Source organism: Pipra filicauda, unplaced genomic scaffold, assembly GCF_003945595.2.
Source record: "Pipra filicauda isolate LSUMZ 115617 unplaced genomic scaffold, ASM394559v2 scaffold47_size6085603_pilon, whole genome shotgun sequence".
NCBI classification, from domain to species: Eukaryota; Metazoa; Chordata; class Aves; order Passeriformes; family Pipridae; genus Pipra; species Pipra filicauda.
The window spans coordinates 5,355,079-5,375,446 of NW_024104620.1; the positions used below are offsets into that span (position 1 = coordinate 5,355,079).

General features: G+C 54.6%; 1 protein-coding gene across 1 annotated transcript; it reads right to left on the minus strand.

The window, feature by feature from the left end:
• Positions 1–689: 689 nt before the first annotated feature.
• WNT4 (Wnt family member 4) lies at positions 690–15,520 on the minus strand. The gene is made up of 5 exons (XM_027712382.2): positions 15,246–15,520; positions 4,117–4,352; positions 1,927–2,058; positions 1,518–1,660; positions 690–1,333 (listed from the first exon to the last, which is right to left on the minus strand). Exons 1-5 carry the CDS (start codon positions 15,320–15,322, stop codon positions 866–868), a joined length of 1,056 nt encoding a protein of 351 aa, XP_027568183.1. The 5' UTR covers positions 15,323–15,520; the 3' UTR covers positions 690–865.
• Positions 15,521–20,368: the final 4,848 nt, after the last annotated feature.

A 20,368-nucleotide genomic window follows, 5' to 3' on the forward strand; every position in this document is an offset into this window, starting at 1 on the left:
AGGATTGCAGGTACCACTGCCCTTTGCTGTTTCCAGTGGAATGAGGTGCTGGAGAAGAGAGGGGGGGAAGGGAAGAAGCATGGTGGGACCACTGCATCCTCTAACAGCCCTGGGCAACCACTGAGGAGATTCTGTAAATCAGGGTGGCCACTGGAACTGTTCCAAAATCCATCCAACACCCAAGAACTGCTCCAAAATCCATCCACTGCCCAGGAGGTCATCAAGTATCCCACAACAAGGAGGTGCAAGAGTGTCCCCATGTTCCTTTTATGAACTGATCCCCCAGGCTGGGCTGCACATGGAACTTAAGTGTTGGGGGACAGTGCCACCCTGTCACCACCTGCCCGCCCCCTGCCATGCACCTGGCTGTGCTCCATCCCCTCCTGAGGCTCAGCCAGGGCAGTGGTGCTCCGGGGTGCTCAGCATGTGCCTTAAACAAACAAAAATAACCGTGATGGAAGGTTTTGAACGCTGCACTACCCTCGGCTTAAACATCTCCCGTCTGCAGTGCTTTGGAGTCAGCAGGAGCCCATCCGATGGGAGCTGATATCCCACAGATCCCCAGCCAGCCCGAGAGCAAACTGGCACAGGGCACCAAGGGGCCCTGACTTCGGCAATAAATACAGCAAAGCAGACAAAACAAAATAACAATTAAAAAAAAAAAAGCGCCAACAGTGATCAATTTTTTTTTAAACTTTAAATATTTTTTTTCTTTAAAATCTGTTTTTTTCTCTGGGGTTTTCTGTCTCTGTGAAGAGCTGCGCTCTCCCCGCGGTGTCTGGGTCACATCCTCAGTCCTGGTCGTGGGGCAGGGGAGAAGCAGGGTCAGTAAAAGAGGGGGCCAGGTGGGTGCTCTCCGCCTGCATCACCGGCACGTGTGGATCTCCACCACCCGGTGGCAGGGTTTGCACTTGACGGAGCAGCACCAGTGGAATTTGCAGCTGCACCTTTCCACAACCTCCACTTCGTCCGTGTGAAAGCCGCGGCCGCAGCACATCAGCTCGCAGCCGTCTATGGCCTTGGAGGTCTTGTTGCACTGCCGGCCGCTGGTGCCCAGCACCCCGTTCTTGAGGTCGTGGTCACAGAAGTCGGGACTGGAGTCCAGGTAGACGAGGTCCTCGTCCGTGTGCGGCTTGAACTGGGAGTTTTTGGGCACCAGCACTTTGGTGGATCCGATCTCGCTCTGCTCGACCTCCGTGGCGCCGTCAAATTTCTCCTTCAGGACGTTGCCCACTTTGCGGAAGGGGGGCATGGCTTTCCAGCACGTCTTGAACTCGCACGAGCCCGACACGCCGTGGCACTTGCATTCCACCCGCATGTTGTTCAGGATCGCCTGGAAGAACCAGCACGAGGAACGAGACAGGATGGTCAGCACGGGAACGGACAAAGCAGGGAGGGCACGAGGGACGGGGCCAGGGAGGGCTGTGCAGAAAGCACTGTTGGTGGGTATGAGCTGGTGGGGTTAAATGAAGCTGCAGAGCCCAGCTGGGATGCCCAGGTTTCCCCCTGGCCATTACCTTTCTCCCTGCCTCGTTGTTGTGGAGGTTCATTAGTGCTCTGTTGGAAGAGGCCCCTTTGCTCCTCTCGCGGATGTCGACGAAGGACTGTGAGAAGGCCACGCCGTAGGCGATGTTATCGGAGCAGCCCGACCACTGGAACCCTGAGGCAGAGAGCACAGGTGAGACAGGTACAGCCAGCCTGTGGTGCTTGCACTCTCCAGCCCTGCTCTTTCTAAAATCCAGCTGGACTGCCTGGGGGATAGGGGAAGCTGAGACACATGGGCGAGACACCTTCCCCGCCCTGTGGGCTATGCTCCCAGGCTATGCCTTTTCGCAGGGCTCAGTGTGGACTAACAAACTTTTTCCTCCTTTCTGGATGGCTCCAGAGAGTGGGTTTGGACGCCCCCCGCCCCGTTTGGACGCTCACCCTGCGGGCTGCCCCCCTGCACCGTGCGGTCACATCCACACTTGTCCAGCTCGCCGCTGCTGCAGGCGCGGGTCACGGCGAAGGCCACCCCTGCTGAAGAGATGGCATAGACGAACGCTGCCTCCCGGGTCCCTGCAACGGCACAAACCACGGTGGGAAACGTTGGCAGCAAATCCAAGGCAATGTGAGTGGGATTTCTAGGGGTGGGAGGGGGGGGTCCAGCCAGGTGGCCAAAGGCCCTCGGTGGGCTGTCGCGTGTGTCGCTGCTCCTCTCCCCTCCTAACGCTGGTGTGGCACATGAATCCCCTTGAAAAGCTGGTCTGAAAGCTGGCTCTTGGCAAAATATGCTATGCAGAGCTATCAGGCTAATCCCTTTGCTCCAGCACTTCCTCCCAGGATGAGGTACCCCATGCAGGACCCCCATCCCCAGGGACACTGTTTGCTTAGTGCTAAGCCTGGACCCAACTCAGCAGAGACCTCTCAGCACTGGGAGATGTTTTGCAGCAGTGAGGGCCCTTGCAATAGTGAAGGAGCTGGGAACTGCCCCACAACATTAAAAATCATGAACGATGGACAAGTGATAACCTGGTGATGGGAGAGGCAGAGCCTGAACTGCCAATTAGGGGAGAACTCTCCAGAGCTTACATGGAGAGACTGTCTTGCCTGGTGCTCACAGGGCACCTCTGCTATGAAATCCCTCCTGCATCCAAAACAGCTGGCTGCTTTCCACATCCAGGAACACCCCCTGCAACTCCTTGCCGTCCTCTCACACAGGGTTCTGTAGCTCCCAGCACCTTCCAGACTACTGTGCAAAACCCTGCTCTGCTCCCAAACCACCTCTAGAAACCCCGCTGGTCCTCAGGGTGCAGGCCTGTCCCAGCTCCTGGTGCCACACAGTTGGGAAGAGCTCGTTTGGGAAGCTGGGGGCACCCTGGGTGTGAACACACAGCGTGTCATGGCCAGGGATCAGCTCTTGCAACACCCAAATCCCCAGTGTCCTCTGAGGCCAGCTGAGGAGACAGACTCTCCATCTCTGAGCAAGGAAGGCTGGCATTTGGGGTGGTCCCATGCTTGGTGCAGAGGGAGGATGGCCTGCGAGCAGATGTCACCCCAGCTCGCCGGTCGGGCAGAGGGCAGCTACTTTGGTGGTCGCAGCCCAGACCTTGGTGGCCTCGCTGGCAGTGGCTGAGGAGGACCCAGCCAGCGTGGGGACTGAACAGCCTCCAAGTTAATCGAGGTTAATAGTAGGATCGTGTTGGTCGGTTTGTGCTGTGGCTGCCTAAAAAGAGACGACTTTTAGTTTCTGGTATTTCTGGTATTTCCAGTCCCTGAACCTTCATGAGAAGAGATCTTCACCCCTGCGTTGAGGGAGGAAAGTCAAACAAGGAGCTGGGGGTATGCTTTGGTCTAGGGGTCCTGGGATGGGAGGTGAGATGGTGCCTCAGAGACAGCACCTGAGGGGAGGCAAGGGATGCTTCCCTGATCTCCAGGGGTTTTCCCCATCATCTCCTCACCCCAGTGCTCTGGTTTGATTACAGTCCTGGGCCTCTGGGAAGCCTGGTTGCAGCTGGGACCAGAGGAGTTGGGGGCTGCCCTGGCCACATCCGCCCCGAAGGCTGGCAGCTGGCTGGTGGTGGGCGATGCTGTCCTTGAGGGCCCAGCTGCTGTGTGTTTTTCCTGTGCCAGGTGGCAGCAGGCTGTCCTCCTGAGGGCATTCACTGATGCTCTGCTCAAGAGTAGCCACACGCTGGCCTGGCAGCAGCCGCTGCTTCACCACTGCCCAGGGAAGAGACCGAGTAAATGCAGGCATGGCTTTGTGGAGTGGAGCTCCTCGGTAGGAAAGAGCTGAGACCCACAGGGTGATTTTAGGACCCCTGCTGAAACTTGCCCCGTACTTGTCAAAGGTCTCCTGATACCCTGGGCTGGTGCCTCCATAAAATGGGCGTGAAAAAGGTTCAGGAGAGCTGTGGAATGGCAAGTGTCTGGATATGTTGTCCACGACACAGTGAAAAAAAGAGCCCTGCTGAAGTGCCCATCCGCCCTAAGATCCAACGCTGGGCCATCCATTCCTGGCTCTCCCCAGCCACTGTTCAGGGGCAAGCAGGCAAAAATCTGCCTACAGCCCACCAGACCGCTCCTGTAGCTGTTCCCCCAGCAGCACCACCCCAGGCACACTCTCTCCTGACTCACCTTGGGTCACCACCTTGCCGAAGACGGGCAGGGTGTCCAGCGTGGAGCAGTTCCAGCGGCGGTTGCGGAACTGGTACTGGCACTCCTCGATGGCCAGCTGGGCTCCGCGTCGCACCGAGTCCATCACCTCCAGGTTCCTCTTGCACATCTGCACCTGGCGCTGGATCAAACCCTTCAGCTTCTCGCAGGTCTCCTCCTCGGAGATGCTCCCCACTGAAGACAGCTTTGCCAGGTACCTGCCATGACACCAGCACAGAGGGTTAGGGGAGCATGAGTGCGTGTTCAGCTGGGACACCCTGGGACACCAAAATTCTCACCCCCTCGTAGCTGGGACCTGGTGCCTGTGAGGGGTCACCTTAAATGTCCCATGGTGGTGGCTCTGCAGGATGCATTTTTGGCTGACAGAGAGCAAGCCCAAAGCAAAACAACCATCCCTCTGCAGCCTAGTCCCTGTCTCTCGGGGAGTCCAGCTGCTGGCTCCCCTTTGCCTCTGTTGCCTGCAAGGAAGATATTTTCAGCGTTGTCTGAATGTGCCCGGTCAGGTCTCCTGAGTACCGGCACATCCAAGTGCTACTAGGAAAAGCCAGAGGTCTCCAAAGTCAGCCAAAACAAGCAGGACAGGCACTTGGCTGCCAGCTCCATCTGCCACACTGCTCCCACAGCATGGCTGTGTGCTCATCACCGGCAAACATCGTCCTCCAAACCACTTCCCTCCTGGAGCCTGCTTTTAGCTGTCCCAGCCCCCAGCAGGCAAGGATGGCCTCTGGGAGCTGCCAGGTTTCCTTTCACTTGGGATTCAAGCAGGGCTTGAAGTGGGGAAGAGAGAATCAGGAGCCTGCAGGGGCAAAATTTCACAGGTTGGGCACCTCTCCCACGAGCCCAGCTCATGAACAGGGCCATGAGGTCTTTGCTGACCTGGAAAAGACTGGCCCTGTGTGGAAGGGACCATGTGCTCTGCTTTCCATAGCCCCATCCTCAGCAGAAGGAGTCACAGGGCTGCTGTCAGCATTAGGGGGATGAGGGAGCTTATCCTCTAGGGGCAAGCACCTGGAAAGCTTTCAGCATCTTCTGGCCCAGCGTGCGGGCATGATGGTCCCTGCTGCACATCCCAGTAACCCAACCCACCACCCCCTGCTGGGTTGTGGGCACAATGTCCATGCTTGCCCATTTCCCAGCTCTGGATCACAGAAGGAGCTTAAGAGAGACCCAGTCTGATTATCCCCAGGCTGTGGGATAATCCAAGATACTCTACAGCTATTAATACCTGTGCTGGCAGGTGGGTGTAAGAGACTCCCTCAGTCTCGTGGCTGCTGGCACCTGCTTCAGGTGGCACTACCGTGGTGAAAACCTGACCTGCCATGGACAAGGAGGGTCCCCTGCATGGGACAGACACACAACTCACACTTGCACCTCCCCACTGGCCACACCGAGCTTCAGCGTCCTCGGGAATCGCCAGCGCTGGCTCACGCTGCTGCCTCGTCTGCACCAAGAGATGCAAGTACCAGGGGGAGGCTGTTTGGAAACCTCATTCCTTGACTCTGCATTTCCCAGCCCTACAGAGCTTGTGGGTTTTTTCTGTTTGCTTGGTTTTTTTTCCCTCCTCCTCCAGAGTTGCGACATCCTGCTAAGGATTTTTCCTTTGAAGCCCTGCTCGCCTCCGAGAAGTGACTGTGCAAAAGTGGCTCCTGCTCCCTGCCTGTTCCCATTCGTCCCAGGAGCCAGATCTGCTGACTTCAGCCACAAAATCAAGTTGTCACAGCCTCTTCCTCCCATTAACCCTGCCAGTCTGCCCCAGGAGGAGAGAACAGGATTTTCTCTTCTGTGCATCAGCAGAATTATTCACCAGCTTGGTTTCGTGCTCACAACTGGGGGGCCGTGGGAGCCAGGGAGAAAGCTGTCTTGGCTTGTGGTGTCCATGGGGAGTCTGCATGGCGAGATGTCAAAAGCATTCAGCTTTCCCTGTGCATGATCACTGGAGGCAATGCTTCTCTGACAGCGGGAAGCAGCAGGCTGCTTTCAGAGCCAAGTGCTTTTCTAGCCTTTATACCAGCCAGGCATCTTTGCCCAAGGCTTCCTGCTCCTCCAAGGGCACAGCCCTGTTTGCAGAGGACAGGACCTGATGCACGTGGGTGGCTTCGAAAACCCACCATGGCCAAACCTGGGGCTGCTCCCAAACCTTTCTGCTCCCACACCGTGCAGTGAGTGTCCCTGTCCCTGTGCTGCAGTCCCAGACATGGAGTGCAACAACTGCTGCTCTCACGTCTTGCTGCACTTGGCTGACCCAGAGTGAAGGCACCAAACTACCTCTGGGAGCTTTGAGGAGTTGGATGCTGAGCACACACACAGAGTGCCTGTAACAGCTTTATCCCCTCCCAGGTCCAGCCATCATTCCAGTTTGGGCATGGGGAAGCTGACACACACCAGAGCAGTGAGATTCATCCCAGGACAGTTGGTTGATCAGTTTAGAGCCTGGAAGCCAAGAAAAATCAGATTCTATCTCCAGTCCCGATTTGGCTTCCTCCATGCCAGCAACTCATTTCTCATGCCAGGGAACCAGCTCCTGCAAACCCACAAGGCTGGTCCTGTGGATGAGTCAGTGCCTGCTCTGACTGCAGGCACCTTGGCAGGAGAGTGCTTTGCTGCAGGTGTAGCAGCCACATTAATGTCAGCTCTGCTCAGGCCGGGGCATCATCTCATTTTCTAATATATATTTCTCAGCTCGAGATTCTCCAGGCAAATGTGGATCAATAAATTCAAAGCATGAATGAGGAAAAGCGCGACAAGAGCCTTTCAAGCTTTTCCAAGGAGATGCACCTGATAAGGTGCCTCCCCAACCCACATTTAATGCTGTTTGGGATGATAAAACAAAGGCCGAGGATGCTTCAAAGATAGGTACAGCTCTCCAAGAACAGGTCTGGTAATTTGTTTTGCAAGGCAGGCAAATAAGATGAAACTATCCAGAACGGGGCTCTGGCCTCTTTCCCCCCTGACAGGTCCTCTGTGTCTCATCATCCCTCCTCAGCCCGTGCTTGCTGTGGGGATGGAGGTAACTGTGCCTAAAATGCCGTGCCCCGTCACAATCCCAGCTTGTCAGCAGTCCATGAGAACCATCACTGCTTTCCAAAAGACATGTCTTTTGGAAAGGGAGGGAGCTCCAGGATCCAGAGGTTGAGGCAAGGATGTAAGGAAGGATCTTTGCTGAAGGACCTCAGTTTTGAGGCTCTCCCACTGTGTCTCTCCACACCACATTCAGGGGCACCGGACAGACCATCCCCTTTCCCCGCTCTGGGGCAGATAAAGAGCGAGACAGGAGATGGAAAACATGCTCTGCCCTCACCAGCACTCAGAGACACTTCCACCCCACAGCTCATGGAACACTTCTCAGGGCTGTGGAGCCCAAGCAAGGCACCAAACCCATCCTCAGCATCCCACAGTCCCCACGGAAACGTGGCTCTGGCACTCCGCCTGGTCCTTAATAAGAACTTTGCTTCAAACTTTGTTTTCCTGGGCTGAGGTGGCAGAAACCACAGACAAAGCCTTTATCTACCTGCATGGAGAGCCACAGGCTCAGCAGGAGCAACAAAGCAAACAGTTCTTGCCCTCTGTGAGGAGGTCTCAGTGCAGATCTCCACGGTGATATCACATCTTGATTGCTGTGCAGAGCTTAAGGCTCACATGCAGCCTCAAAACAGCCCTGCTTGTGGAAAAAACCCCACCCAAATAATGGAATACTTTTTTCCTTTTCTAAGATTGGGCAAAGAACGTTTCAAGGGGTGAGCTGCTGCCCACAACATTTGTTCAAGTTCTGTCTTCTTGCTTCATCGTGGCCTTTATGTTTCTTTTCTCCTGCCTTTAAATCTAGGCAAGTCACTTGCAGAACAACATCCCTCTTAATAAGCCACTCATGTAAGACAAAACTGACAGAAAGTCCTTTTTTTTTTTCATCCACAGTAGTGAGATCAGGATCGAAGCCCCATCATTTAAGCAGCTGCAATTAATCCACCCTGCAAGATGGCAAATAAGTAAACCTCAAATCCAGGAAGATTTGGAAAGATGGTGGGGGGGAATGTCAGGAAGGCCTGCTTAAATAAGAATTATGATTATACTTTCAGGAGGAAGAATAATTTCTGGAATGACAAGGAGACCTTGAAAGAGCCACAGCAGTTGGCAGACAAAGCCAGGAGGTGAGGGGTGGAGATTGCCTGCCATGGGAAGGTGTGGAAATTTCAGTCATGGACAAATTCTTAATAGAGGCATGTCAGGGAAGATGCAGCAGATGTCTTGGAGAAAGTAGAGATCTCCGGTGTTCCTTTTATTAAAACAAATAAGTTTCAAGTGTGCGAACTCTTTGCATTGTCTCATTTTGGGAATATTTTCCTGAAGATGAGAACAGTCAGGTCCAGGTTGGTGGCATCACTGACAAACCATTCAACAGATGTTCAGAAGTCAGGTAAGCTCAGAAGCTTCACCCTGCTCAGCAAACACTGAGCCTTCCCAACCAAGGCCAGAAAAGGCTTATCCAAGTCTTAAATTGCAAAGATGCTTCAGCTGTCTGAGAGGCAGCAAACAGCCCCCTGCTCATGGAGGGGTCAGCATCTCTTTCCCTCCTGAGGCTGCAGGGACAGTCAGCAGTGACTTGGGGTTGTGCTGAGGATTGAGACTGCTTGTGCAGGCAGGTTTCTTCTGGGGAGGAACAAAAGGGTTGTTTAGGATGTGAAAAACCCATGGAACAACACCATGCATCCCTGCATGCATCTATCTAGGCAGACAGATGGATGCATGCAGGGAGAGGCACTGACCAGTGCTGTGGCTCCTTGCAAGGAGCCACCCTGCAGCTATGGAGAAATGGATAATCTTTTCCTTTGGATGATCTTTCCCTTGTTGCTTTCCCCTTCCAAGGGGGGGTGAAGCCATGGAGAGATGTCCCAGGGCTGGCAGTCAAACGATGCAGGCAGGCCAGAGAGCCCCTACAGGGCTTAGTGCTACTCTCCCTGTGCCAACAGGGCCAGGCTGGTAGGGACCACCACGTCCTTGGAATGGTTCCACAAGTCTGCCAGCTTGGGCAGCTCCTGTCAGAATTTGCTTGAGACCTGCAAGGTTGGCCTTGTCCAGCTGCTGGCTCTGCAGCAGGACTTGTTCCTCCCAGGGACTGGGCATCCCCCTCCTGGGATTAGATATCCTGCCTTTCTATCCCTCCTAAGTGCAAATCATGATTGACAAAGTCACCCTCTGAGAGCCTGTCTGGTCTCTTCCCTGGAAGAAACACAGCTCTCTGTCTCAGTCCTTCCTGTCACAGTTAAGGCACCATCTCTTGGCTGAAAGCTGCTTTTCACACCTACTCTCCACCTCCAATTAAGAGCTGCCAAAACAGTCTCCCAGGAGGAGGCACTGCTATGCTCACCATTATGTGCCTACAGCCCCACTGTCTCAGCTCAAGGGTGAGCCTGCACCTCCAATCCTGTCCCCCCCTCTTGGACCCTGCACCTAACACCAGGTGCACCCAGCAGACACCCCCCTACCCGTGCAATATCTCCACTTTGTAATGGGGAAGAGCAGGATGGAAGCCAGGAAGAGCAGGGTGGAAGCTGGGAAGAGCTTAAGCAGCATCCACTCAGGCAATCTGCTTTGAATGTGAAGGAAATATCCTTTACTACATCTTCCTTTACAAGTCAGCAGAAGCTACTCCTGGGCTCAGGTACAAGAGCAATGCCTTGCTGCAAGAGGAGGCAAGTGCAGGCCACCAGGCCGAGCTCTGTGGGAATTCCCCTCCTGCAGCACTCCAGGCTAGAGCTGGTTGGAGAAAATCTGATGAGTTTTAAGTTTTTTATCAGAATTTGCAAATACACGGCGAGAGAAGCCTTCTGCAGGATTAGTTTGATCTCGCCCAACCTGCAACAGACCCCAGGCTGCTCTCCAGCGGCCAAGAGATTCAATCATTTTTTCCCCCCCAAGTAATTTCATGAAAGCACAATACTGGCTCCAGTTCTGCTGAGCCAGCCAGATCCTGCACAACACCTTCCTGGCTGCAAAGTGCAACAGCCCATGGCAGCAGGTCCTACAGAGCCTGGAGGATGCTGCTGGGGGTCACTCACAGGTGTGTGGGGGTGGGTGAAAAAAAGGTTACCTGCACTAGGCACCCAGAGCAGAGTCTGCCATCTGAGCAGCCTCGGATGACTGACAGTTCTGTGGATGCACAAGGCTTTAAGAAAAAAAAATTCATCAAGTATTGTAAGAACCAGTGTCACTGCACTCGTAAGGAAACACAGAAGAACCTCCTGGAAACTGTTAACCTAAGGACTGCTCAGCAATTTCATAATTTCAGGAAAGTGGCTGTAATACACTTCTCTCCATCCACAAGGATGAATTAACTGGGAGGACAGCAGCTCTCAGCAGAGTAACATAAACTTTTTTTTTGCTTCAATGCAGAAGTCCAGTTCTATGATTCATGGAGTCATAGAAAACCATTGCAAAAAAAACCTGCCTTCCTGTTGCTCATATTTGGAGCTGATCCAGTTGGGCACAACCTGGGGTGCAGACTGGTTTTATCTCCCTCATGCCCATCCTCCCTAGAATAAGGCTCTGCTGTGAAAGACTGAGGTTTTATTTGAGGCTTTCTTAGGAAAGGACAGAAATGTCCATCACCACTGAGGACCCAGAGAGCAGAGAGCTCTCCTCCACTCTGACAAACGCAGCCCTGAAGGGTGTTTGCCAGACAGGACCAGTGCTCAGAGATAAGCCAAACTGGTTGGAAGCCCAGTGCCAGGACTGGCAGAGGCTTCCTGCCTCTGCAGGGTACAACCCATAGCCAGTCCATTTCTGTTGCTAAGCTAAAATTAGCTGGCTCTGTGAAGACTGGCAAGACTTGCAAATAAATAAGAATTAAAATATATTTCCAGTGGAAGCTGATGTTTTCACTCTCCCACCCCACCGCCTTGGGAATGGGTGTCATGGGTTCATGCACTGACCTCATGGACCTCCCAGGATCCCCAGAGCAATGCAAAGGAGCCCTGGGCACCCCAGCAGTGGAGAGCCACTGGTCTAACCCACAGCATCCTTCAAAGCAAGCAAATTCCTCATCAAACCCGAACGCTGTGACCCACCATCCCAGCTGCTGGAACACACGTGACTGGGGGACCTTCCTGACACTGTCCTCACAGCAAAAACCAAGAGCACAGAGAGGGAAGCCCTGGAGGCACCTGCCAAACCTGCACAGCATCCAACGGGAAAATGCTGGACCGGTTCCTCGCCGGGTGGAAGGTGGGAGGGTCGCAACGACAATGCAAAGGATCTTGTACAAAATCACCTGAAACAACTGAAGTCTGGTTTAAAACCAGAAGGATGCAAATGTAGGACCCAGGCATGCTTCCTCCCAAATCTTTTACGTTGCACAATGACCCAAACAGGCACAGAGGAGCATTCGGGCTGCTCTTGCAACATCCCCGCTGCGAAGCTGGCAGGGATGAGCACGGAGAATTGGGCCCTGTGTTTGCAAAGCACCTTGTGATGCTCGGATGAAAGGGGGCCAGGAAAATCCAAACTCCTTTTATGCCTTCCTCCCCAACCCTTGAAAGTGGTTAGACTGCAGCTGCTTAGCCAGCCTTGTTTGAACACTCACAAACTTTCCCAGAGAGCTCAAATTAATTTTTTTTAAGGGTTTAAAAGCCCATCCGTGATCCTGGCCCTTTAAGCCAAGTCCCAAGCTCAGATGGCAGTTTTAAACCCCTGTAAATAGGGGGTAGACGGAGCTGCTGGTGGCACACCCTGCTCTGCAGTGGCATAACCACATCTCAGACCATCCGTGTCCAATATGGAGAGCCTCCTCCAGAGCCAGTTTTAGCTGCAAGAGGCTGTAATTATTCCCAGATAGTTTGATAACCAGGGATCTCACCCTTAAAGGATCCCTGCCCTGTTTTATCTGATGTTTTCTGGGGCACAGGATTGGACTCTTATCATTCAAATTCCCTAAACAGCTACAGATCACGGCAGCCCAAGTACCTTATGCAGTTAAGTGGATGCTTACATCCACACCCCACTTAGCACATATTCTAGTTCACCTCTTCAGGTGGACTTCTCTCCCTCCAAAATAGGTAAATAAACGAACAACTAACTAAACCTCTGTCACTGAAACCAGAGCCCTGCACTCCCATGCCAGCTGTGGAGAGATGCTTGATTGGCTGAAACTCTCTACAAAACACCCCCAGCATTCAGGATGGGTTTGGAGCACCGAGAGGACTTGCATCCAAATTCAATCACATCACTGCAAGTGCAGGTTCAAGAGCTGGATTGAGTCTGTGAAATGCAAGTTGCTTTGGAAAGTAACTCGGCTGCTTCCCCTGTATAAAGCAAACTTCTCTAGAGATAAAGCAGAAGGACCTTCCCGTGCACAGCGAGATGTAAAAGGCCCTTCATTTAATTTTACAACTTGTGCCTGAAGAGGCAGGAGGCAAAAGTTTAAAACTATCTGAGCCTTCAAAGGCAGGAGGAAGAACAAGCCTAAGGCTTTCACGAAAAGGGGGAATAGAGCATCTCTTCAGATTTGGAGAACAGAGGTTTTTCTAGATAGGCAACAAGCCAAGCAGCAACTCCCCAAACTCAAGACGCTGAGAAAGCACACCTGAGGTTTGCTTTCTAACCAAGGAGAAAGTAGCTTGGTCTGTATAATGAAAAGATTTGGCAAAATCCCTTCCAGCACAATGACTGATCCCTCTGAGCAATCCCTACGCGGTCTCTTTTTTATACAGGATGGGGCAGCTCAGCATGGCCAAAACGAGCCCTTTCCCCACAAAGCCGGGCTTACAGAAACCCTTCAGCTCAAGCGTTGCAAGCAGCATCTCTCCAAAGTGCTGGGAGAATGCGAGTCTGGACAGGTCGAAAGAAGCTTTAGGGGGGGGGAAAAAAAAAAAAAAAAAAAGAAGTCACGACTGAGCTTAATCACTAATCCAGCAGGTTTCTGGAAAAGCAAACTCCACAGGACTGCCACTCAGCGCACACACCTCTGTGCAGAGCTATGCGAGGCTGGATCCGTCCCGTGTGCTGGGCGCAAGCTGGCAGCGCCCAGGGGTAACGCCGAGCATGCCGAGCCCACATGCGTCAAGACATACGAGGCACACTCATTCCTCGAATATCTGATAACTCCTGGGATCCTTCTAACTCTGTTTATTGCCTCCGGCAGCCTTTGTTTCTGATGTGAGAAGATAAACAATGGGAATTGTCTTAATCCTAAAGGCAAAGAATAAAAAGCACTGAGCGGGGGAAGATCCTTTTATCATGATACATTTGCAACATCAAAAAAAGCTGACCCCCTTCCTTTCAAACGCACTGAAATGTATCTGCTTTTCCTCCCCTGTTGGCAGGAATGAGCCCTCCGCTCTGTGCCGCCGAGCCCCCCGCGCCCACCCTTGCTCCGCCAGCACGGACGGCTGCACACAGCCCTCCCCGGCTATTGCGGCGAACCTCTCCTTCGCCTCGCTTCCCAAATCCGATCCCAGCTGCGTGCGGCGCCGGCGATCGGGGGGGGTCCCACCTCTGCGCATCCGTGCGGGGCAGCTTGTTGACCTCGCTTAAGAAATCCCCCTTTCCCTCCGTGCCCGTCCCAGGGCAGCCGAGGCTGCCCCTCGCCAGAGACCTGCCATTATCCCCCAGGGCTTCCTCAACGGGACCTTCTCCCTGCGGGAAAAACACTCCCACAGTTCCCAATATACCTTCACCAGAAGCATGACAGCTTAAAAGACCACCTTGATAGCGGGCTATGATCCACCCACCACTTGCCGGAGACGCGTGGAGCGCAAGTCGCTCCATCTGGCAAAGGAGGAGGGGAGGACTAAGCACTAACGCATCCCAGACAGCTACCGCCGGGCGAGCACCTTTTCCCACAGGCAGGACACTCGGGGAATGTGACCCGGCGCTTTCCCCAGGCACAGGGAACATCCTCCAAAACCCACCCGCGTCCCACAGCCTCCGGCGAGACGAAATCTAAAGGCAGGAGAGATGGGAGCCGTATCTGGGATGCAGAGAGGAACCCTCGCACGGAGAATATGTTTGTGGGACCGTGGCCACCTCGAGCACAGGTGCTGGGAGAGGCACAAGCCACTCAGGATGTTTCGTGCCGGCAGCCCCAGGGACTCCCTGCCCGGCCGCGGTGTACCTGCCTTCGCCGGCAGAAACCCACGGAGGGGAGATGGAGGCGGGCCGTGCTCCCAGCCACAGAGCGGGTCTGCCGGGTGCGGGCACGGGAATCTGTTCCCGTCAGCCGGCGACACTCGGAGCAGGGGAAGCACCAACTCCCACCAGAGCAGATTTATTAGGAGGAACCGGCGCCTTCGTTCAAAGTTAGGTGGGAAAGTCCTGCCATGTTCCATCCCCTCTGGCCTGGGCGGAGGGAGTGGGGGGGGGGGTCTCTCCAGAAAACAGTCCCACCGCCTTGGCAAACACGCAGGAATTTTCCAGAACGATTTCCGCCCCTGTTTACCTTACACATTATTTCAGTGTTTGTTCAGCGGGTTCCCGATGTCATCGGGCTCCTCTGCGGTGTGCAACAGCCCTCCGGCACCCGTCCTCCTGCCGGGAGCGGCGGGCCGAGGCGTGGGCAGCCCTGCTCGCTGCAGATCCCCGGGGCCGGCACGCTCGGCCGCCCCAGCCCTGCCAAATCCTCCCCTGGACCGCTGGCCCTCGCGTGGCACCTCGCCAACCCCCAGGCCCCGCTCCGACCCTATGCCCCGACCTCCGCCCGCCCCTGGCGTGGTCAGGAGCCATAACTTAAGGAACAAAAACAGGGGGACGGGGTTCGATAACCAGCCCCTGTCCCACCAGCCGCGATAACACGCCGTCACCGAGCGGCTGGGGAGGGTCGGCATCCCCCGCCGCCCACCTGCCTGGGGATGAGGGCTGCGACCCCACCGCCACCGCGCCGAGGGTCAGCGGGGACAGCGGGGACCGGCGCGATGGGGACGGGCGCCCGATGCCGGGGACCGAGGAGCATCGCTGCGGGGGTGGGGGGGGGTCGCGCCCCGATGCTCCCCGACCCCGCCGCACCTGCTCCGCACCCCCGGGGGGCTACCAACAAGTGGCGGCGTGTCCGCGGGTCTCTCCCACCCCCCCCCCCCCTTCCTCCTCGTCCCGTGGCTACTCACAGCCAGTTGCTGGCGTTGGCCGAGAAGGTGGCGAGGATGATGAGCAGCAAGGAGCGCAGGGAATACTCCGGGCTCATCCTGGAGGGCAGGCGGGGAAGAGACCGCGCGGAGCCGGCGGCGGCAGCGCCCCCGGCCCACCCCAGCCCGGCCCGCCCCGCCGCCCCCTGCCCGGGGCAGCCGCCGCCACAGGTGGGCGCGGGCAGGAGCGGCGGGCGCTGCCCGGTTGCTGAGCCCGCGGCGGCCGCCGAGCGCGACTGTCAGCGCGGCCGGCCCGTCCCGGGATGGAGCGGCGGGGCCGGGGGCGGGCCGGGGGCGTGGGCACACCCGGGGGCCGCCCCGGCCCCGCCGCTCCCTGGGCGGGACCCGCTGCCGGGGACACCCCCGGGGGCGGGCCGGCGGCGGGGAGGGCACCGGGGGGGGGGGCTCTGACGGCAGAGGGGGCACCGGGAGCTCCTCCGGCGACGTGGAGGATCCTCCGGGAACCCCCCGCCTTGCTGCCGCCCCCACCGAGCGGCACCTCCGTGTGGGGTTCGGTGGGTGCGGGGGGAGAGACGGGGGAATCCCGGAGAGGGGAGGGCGCAGGTTCCCTCCGCATTGTTGGGGTAATTTCCTGGCGGCTGTGAAGGAGCAGAGCGCTGAGATGTGCCTGTTGCTGGGAGCAGCCTTTGGCATTGCCCGGGCTGCCTTCCCTCAAACAACCACCCCTTCGACCGGGCGCGATTTCCCAGATCCCCGTTTCTGAGGATTCCCTGTAAATGCCAGATTTTGGCATTCGAAAATTCGAAACCAAGGAAGGGGATCTGGGGGAATTCTATCTGGAGGTATCTGGGAGTTTTATCAGGGGAATAGCATCTGAAGACAGAGCAGGGACGAGTTTCAAACCCCCTTGGCATCTCAGCAGGGCTGTCCCATGAGCTGCAGTGGCTGGTGATGGGCTCTGGGCTGCACAGGTGGAGGGTGATGCTGGACCAGATATCAAGGCTTAAATTCACCTCTGAGGTTGTCTGGAAAGGTCAACTCCTGGGAAACCCCAGGAGCTGCCAGCAGCATGGCTTACCCACCCTGAGGCCAAGAGGTGTGGTGGGGATCCCTATCTCTGCTCCATCCACTGTTCCTCCGTCTATCCATATGGGCACAAATGTCTTAATTTAAAGCCAGGAGCAACATGAGATGGCTGCTTGGTGTGAAATCGAAGATCCCAGGCAACCAACCACTGTGCACCAAATCTCCTCCTGACAATGTTGTTAGTTAGGTCCATTACTAAAACCTCGTGCTACCATCTCTAAAATCTTGCCAAGCTGGTTTGGAGCTATTCAAAATTCCCTTTGTCTTTTCAACTCCATTTTCCTGTTCCCTGTGTAGCCGGGACGCACTTATTCAAAGCACAGCAACTTGCACTGGGCTGCACACATGCCTGTCTAAGTGTATTACACCTACTTTAAAATCTCTGCATTAGTTCCCTGTCAAAGCGAGGATTTAATTTCAAAGTGCTTTGACTTATATTCCAGCTCCTGACAGGCAGCAGCCCACCCTCACCTAGTCATTCATCTGGCTTTCATGTCCTCGCTGATTATCCCGGGTGAAAGCGGGATGCTGGCTGCTCTGCTGGTGAATTGGAGGTTGTTGCTGCGAGCCCCGACTGGGTAATTCAGTGCAACTGGAGCTGATTAATCTGGCTCATCGTTGGAGACAAAGCCGAGGCCTTCCTTTGGCTTCTAATCGCTCTGGGTGTTGAGTGAAGTCGTCAGGAAGGCAAGAGCTAATTGAGAGGCTAAGGGGAATGAGAGGTTAGAGGGCTGTGGCTGGCTGGCCAGAGCCACGTGGGTCCATGGGAATATCGTATTTTTGGGCCTCTCATGTGTTATTCCCCCCCCCCCAAGAAGAAACACCAGAGAGTTCAGCAAAAGCCAGAGGGGTGGATGTGGACCCTGGCTGTCATGGATGTCTGCAGCCCATGGAGTATCCCTGGCTCAGATGCTCCTGGTGCCACGGCTGGCAATGCTGCAGGCAGGCTCAGGCCACCTTGCAGCTCTTTTGGGATAGCTGTGGTGGCAGGATGGTGCAGTGGGTGCCTGACATGAGCTGGAAGTCCTCTGGACACCTCTCCTGGCCCGGGTGAGGAGTCGTAGAGCACGTCCACCTGCTTCAGCAGCTTCAAGCCGTGTCTCTGGTGGGGTGGGGACAGGACCATCCTGACTTGCCCACTAGGCCATTGCAGCAGTCACAGTGTGGGATCACGTCCACAGGATCCATTGGAACTAGAGTGTCCATGGAGTGATGGGTGGGACCCTCATGCCAGAGGGGAGGCAGATGCAGACACATCTGGAGTGAGTCACCCTGAAGGGAAGGGCAGTGTGAGCTGCCTGCAGGGATGATAACAGTACAGCAGGGCAGGAGGGTGTTTATTTTATAGTCTGTCTGGTGGAGGATATGATGAGTGTGAACAGACAGAACATGGAAATGGGCACTCACTGCAAGGGGGGGGGTGTCCCTTGACCTTTTCAGTGATGCCCATGAAACACTGCTCAGTCATTACCTGCAGCTTTCTGCTAGCTGGGTTCTTTTGGCCTCTGATTCAGAAGATGCCAGGGTGCTTTGAAAACCTCAAAGCCCAGCTCCATTGGAAGGGAGGAAGGCCCAAATCCAGGGGAGTGTTTAAGGGAGGTACCAGATCTCCTGGCCTATGCATTGCTGCAGAGTATCCTGCCCAGCAGGGCCATCCTGTGCCCCCCTCTCAGGACAGCAGCCAGTGGCAAAGGTCCCTTGTCACCCCTAGTGTAGGATCTCAGTGCCTGCTGACCACCCCAGTGCTGCAGGGCATTGCTCTTTGTTACTGCTTGTGTGTTGCTTTAATGAACATCAAACCCCCATTAGGCAAGGAGGCTCCCTTTGATGTGTAAATATTTCATCGGATGGGAAGAGGAATGAAGTGCACCTGAGGAGTGTTTCATAGGCCTGTCCCGCTGCATCTCCACTCAAAGGCTGCAGAGAAATCACCATCACCATATCACAGCGAGGAAAAGACCCAACAGAGGTAGCAGGAAAGGGGTTTCCAACTCTGAGCCCAGTGTGAAAGAACAGAGCATGAAAAGGTCCGTGCAAAGGTGTAATCCTGACTCTGAATTTAAGTGATGTAAATACAAACTACTCTAAAGAGTAAGTGCAGGCAGGTAGCACTCCTGCCCAGCTTCTGGATATGACTGGTGCTATCAGTCACAGAGGTTGTGGTAGACATTTTACAGGTTCTTTTCAACTTTCTGATGCCCCCGGGGCTTACCAAGTGGGATTGAAAGTGGGGCAGTTCTGCAGTCTGGAGGATGGTCTCAGCCATGCAGTGGGGAGAAGAGCTGTGAGAAAAAGAGAGGGAGAGCTCATGGGTGAATCTGAGGCTGTGGGGATTGACTCTGAATAGAAGTAAATTCTGTTTTGAATTTAATGGAACATAAATATCGGACACTTAGCAACAGTACGTGTATTAATCCTGTTCTGGAGAAAGGAGAAGCTGTTCTGGGAGCCTCCATGCTAGAAAACACAGGGCAATTGTACTCCTTTATAGAAACCTGTGGTTTTTCTGATGAAATTTATTTCAAACTATCCAAACATTTCCAAGCGGTGCTGATGACTGCTCAGAGCAGGGGCTGTATAGGAGCACGGTTCACAAACAGAAGCAGCTTTGCAAAGATGAAAATTGCTCTGACAAAAGAACTGTGTCCAGTCCATTACAAACAGAGAGTGAGCAGTTGCTGTAACCCTGTGCTCACCTGGGCAGCTCAACACAGCACAAGAGCCACTGGGACATCAAGGCTGGCCTTTTTCAGCTGCAGCAGGACGCCTTTAGCTCTGTGTGGATTGCAGAGCCTGCTTGGGAATGTGCCTTTATTTGTGAGTCTTCAGAAGCAGATGTTCAGTTCTAACAAATCTGCTGTGGCATCACCTGAAATCTGGCACTGAGGCTGGAAACACTCACTCCTCCAAGTTTATTGTCAAGTAGGTCACTGAAAAAAATACAGAGTGGCTTGGGATGCAGGGACTTTCGTTTTGGATGTTGTCTTTGAACACACCACGAACATTTTTCCGGGAAAAATGAGCATCTATGGTGAATTTGTGGGTGCTCTCCATGAGGGGAGTTAAGAGCATCTTTAAATATCATGAATGCTTTCGTTTGAATTGCAGAAAGAGCCAATTTTTCCACCAGCCAGATGGATCCTTTTTCAAAGGTCTGTGAATGAATTGCCCCCTGGCTTGTACTTCTTCAGAGGAGATTGTCATCAGGAGGCTCTGGTGTTTAAAATATGTCACAACTGACTTCACTGCTCACCCAGGTGCCATCCACACCAAGACTTCTGTAGCACTGCTGAAACAAATCTTGATCCAGGTGCTGGACAAGTGGTCATAGATGGCAGTGCACGTGCAGCCAGCTGGCATTGGAGTGACAGCCAGCGACTCCAACCTTTGCCCTACTCATCCTGCCTGGGGAAATGATGAGATTGCAGGCTGCTTGGATACATAACACCCCCATCCACTCCTTTGCAGTGCTTATTGTACCTCCACACATTCAGGAGCACTGAGACTTCATCCCCTGCCATGGGAGCTGGAGGGAGCCATGCCCAGCTGAGCAGAGTGGGAGGAAGGATGGAGGCCACCAGGATTGCAAAAGGTCTTCCAGGCTGGTGACGGCCAGGAGAGGACTGGGCAGGGGTGAACACCTTGGATTACTGATGACTTGTGGTGGTGTCATCCTCAGCTTATCTTCACATTCAGCATGTTGCAGATCATGGAATCCCAGACTGATTTGGGCTGGAAGGGACCTTAAAGATCAGCTTGGTCCACCCCCTGCCATGGGCAGGGACACCTTCCACTAGCCCAGGTTGCTCCAAGCCCTGTCCAACCTGGCCTTGGACACTTCCAGGGATGGGGCAGCCACAGCTTCTCTGGACACCCTGTGCCAGGGCCTTGCTACCCTCTGAGTAAAGAATTTCTTCCTAACATCTAATCTGAATTTCTTCTCTTTTGGTTTGAAACAGTTCCCCCTTGTCCTGACACTGTGTGAAGGGTTGCCCTCCCTCTTTTTTTTATGAGCCCCTTTAAGCACTGGAAGGCTGCAATGAAGTTTGCCCAGAGAG

What these genes read in the sequence shown, in the direction of transcription:
- WNT4 (XM_027712382.2), bottom strand. Translation starts at nt 15,322, where the DNA reads ATGAGCCCGGAGTATTCCCTGCGCTCCTTGCTGCTCATCATCCTCGCC. An exon ending in GCCAACGCCAGCAACTGGCT is followed by an intron (nt 4,353 to 15,245) that starts GTGAGTAGCCAC and finishes GTGTCATGGCAG; the next exon opens with GTACCTGGCAAAGCTGTCTT. An exon ending in CGGCAAGGTGGTGACCCAAG is followed by an intron (nt 2,059 to 4,116) that starts GTGAGTCAGGAG and finishes GTGCCGTTGCAG; the next exon opens with GGACCCGGGAGGCAGCGTTC.